General features: G+C 34.6%; 1 protein-coding gene across 1 annotated transcript; it reads right to left on the reverse strand.

The window, feature by feature from the left end:
• Positions 1-562: 562 nt before the first annotated feature.
• Positions 563-1,614, reverse strand: LOC137726995 (AT-hook motif nuclear-localized protein 27). Its single transcript, XM_068465948.2, has one exon. The coding sequence runs from the start codon at positions 1,432-1,434 to the stop codon at positions 877-879; it is 558 nt and encodes a 185-aa protein (XP_068322049.2). The 5' UTR covers positions 1,435-1,614; the 3' UTR covers positions 563-876.
• Between the last annotated feature and the right edge of the window lie 1,404 nt (positions 1,615-3,018).

Consider the following 3,018-nt stretch of genomic DNA (forward strand, 5'->3'; position numbering starts at 1 on the left):
GATAATCTCAGGGACTATTTCTATTGATTTTAAATTTCAAAGACCAATGTTATGTGTTAAACAAATCTCAGGGACCATTTTGACTAAAAAGCATATATATTATTAGACTAGGTTACTACTATGACAGTAAACTCGTTAAATGTAAGTCCATCTCTGTTGTAAGAAGAAACAAGTAGCTAGGTAAGTGGTTTCCTTATTAGATGTATCGCCCGTACCTTCTTTATTATTATTATTATTATTATTATTATTATTACAAATGATAGTGTTAGTAAGTTAATTTGTTAGTTGTTATGGAAGAGATTGGTAGGGCAGTTAAAAGACAGAAGTTCTAACAAAGCACAAAAAGATAACAAGTTTTTTTTTTTTTTTTTTTTTTGAACACGTGCTTTAACAAGTTTAGGGACCAATTAACAATCACATATCTTTAGTTTAGTAACCAAAACTCCTATAGGACCGAACTTCAAGGTCCAATGTTGCAACTTATCCAAAAATTAAACAGATGGAAATGTATTTGTTACTTAGATTTTAGAAAGAAAAATAGTTCATGGAAACATTATATGCATTATGTAGAAAATTAATTTTCTATAAATCTCACAGAATTAGAAAATTAAAGATGAGAAATTAATTATACAATGTCAGCTGCATGGATTTTACAATATGAACATGGATTTACTGATTAGATGAACTCGTTGAAGAACAATCCATGCATTCTTGTCCTTTGAGGCACAAGATCTAACTACTCCCACTATTCTAACCACATACATCACCAGGAAAAGTTCTCAAGCCCCCCAAACTATAACCATCCCCACCACTGCCTCTGACTGTCACTTCCAAAGATTGCAAAGCCGCCGCTTGCAATGGCGGCGGTGGAGCCTCCTACTCCTCCTCCTCCAGCGGCAACCTATCACACGCTGCATTAGCAAAAGAAACCACAATCAAGATTACAGGCCCTGAAGCCCTCAAGGGCCCCACGACACTCCCTCCAACAATCTGTCCTTGCCCACCAGCCAAAAATAAGGCCAAGCCACTGGCTTCAGGTGGGGCCGGTGGAGGCAGGCACGTGCCGGTGAGAGATAGAATTTCAAACCGACCGTGCATCGCCACGACAGGACTACTACTTCCGACGGGTAGTACTGCTGTGGCTGGCTGGCGCAGGTTGACATTAGTTACTGCACCGCTGCCGCTCAGCACGCAAACGCCTCGGCCACGGCGGGTGGTGTAGGTCTTCACCGAGTCAACAATGTCTGAACCGGAGGAAACTTCAAAAATATGAGATGTGAGCGTGTTTGGGGTATCTTGTGTGATTATGATGGGTGGCTTGGGCTTGCTCTTTGCTCCGCGAGGACGGCCTCGCGGCCGGCTAGCGGCGGAGGATGACGCACCTGGAATTGTGTTGGTTGGTGCATCAGGATCAGGATCGCCGCCTGATGACATTAATTTATGCCAAACCTGATTAATCCCCTGATGAAGAAGCTAATTATATAACTCAAAAAATGATTTTTTTCCCCCTTCAAATATGTGACACTAGCTAAGAGGAACAAGATGACGACCAGGAAGACGAGTCTGACTTCAGTTGCACAAAATAGGTTTTAAATAGACTTTTTGGTTTAACGAATCATAGTTTGTTTTTTTCCTACAAAATAATTAAAAATTTATTGGACCTCACTAATCTTATGAAAATCTGGAAAGTAAATGAATTAATTATACTTAACGGGTGATATAAAATCTGACCGAAAATTAAACATTAAAAAAAAAAAAAAAAACAAAAACAAAATTGTGTCAAGTTTTAAATGCAAAAATGTTGATGTTTACAATGTCAATGTCAAAAGACTTCGATCATAATTTAAAACCCATTAAAGTTTCATTTAATGAATATCGATGGTTAGAGACCGAATGCTTATATATGTACATGGACAGATCAAGGAATAATATTTTTACATTTTTTTTAAACCTTTAGATTACAAAACATCCAAATGTTCATATTCATTCATTAAATGATATCGATGCTTAAGTGGATTTTAACTAATATTAAACATAAAAATAAAATTCAAAAAGCATAAAATATGGAAGGTAATTAAATATAAATTTAAAAAGGAAGAAACCCTAGTTTTAAGCGTGCAAACAAGAAATGAGGTAGAACTCCATTGATTCGAAGTACTGCAACCTCCATTTCCCTCTTTGCCGATAAGGTATGCAACTTTCATAGGATTGATATGAAATTTTGATATCTTCTACAACAAATCAAGCTGTTAGTCTCTTGAATCTTCGTTACGTAAGAAAAACGTACAAAACCCTAAACCGTATATTATTGTTTAGATATGTAGGGTGATTAAATTAGGTTTTGCAAAATCTTTTTAGTTTAGTCGATTATTGTTTAGATATGTAGGGTGATTAAATTAGGTTTTGCAAAATCTTTTTAGTTTAGTCGATTTAGGTCATTGATGATTTTTCTACTTTTTTTAGCTTTTCGAATCAAACAAACAACTTGATTTCATTCGTCTACGCTTTCAATTTTTTTATTTTATTATTATAGCAGTTTCATTTCCGCTGATTATTAATCCTATCCTTGGTATCACCTTTTTTTTAAATCATTCCTTTTTTGTTATTTATTGGGGTTCATTTTTTATAAAATGAAAGAGGAGATTTCATCCAAGGCATTGCTGAGAGGGAGATGGAGGTTACATTATTTTCATGTTTTTGTTTTTCATATTTTCTGATTTTTTACACTATGTTCAAAGTTTGATTATTGGTTTTTTTATTTCTACACTTCATTGTAGTCTTTAGATTTTACACATTCAACGGTCTAGATTAAGAGTGATGTGGAGAGTTTTAAACATTAAATGACTTGGATGATGATGTGGATTATAACTAATAAAAAAACACTAATCTAAATTGAAAATTATTAGCTAATAGGATAAAATTGAAAAAACCAATAATCAAACTTCGAACCTAGTGTAAAAAATCAGAAAATAAGAAAAACAAAAACATGAAAATATTGTAACCTCCATCTCCCTCCCT

Source organism: Pyrus communis, chromosome 5, assembly GCF_041283825.1.
Source record: "Pyrus communis isolate YQ-2024b chromosome 5, ASM4128382v1, whole genome shotgun sequence".
In the NCBI taxonomy this organism is placed as follows: domain Eukaryota; kingdom Viridiplantae; phylum Streptophyta; class Magnoliopsida; order Rosales; family Rosaceae; genus Pyrus; species Pyrus communis.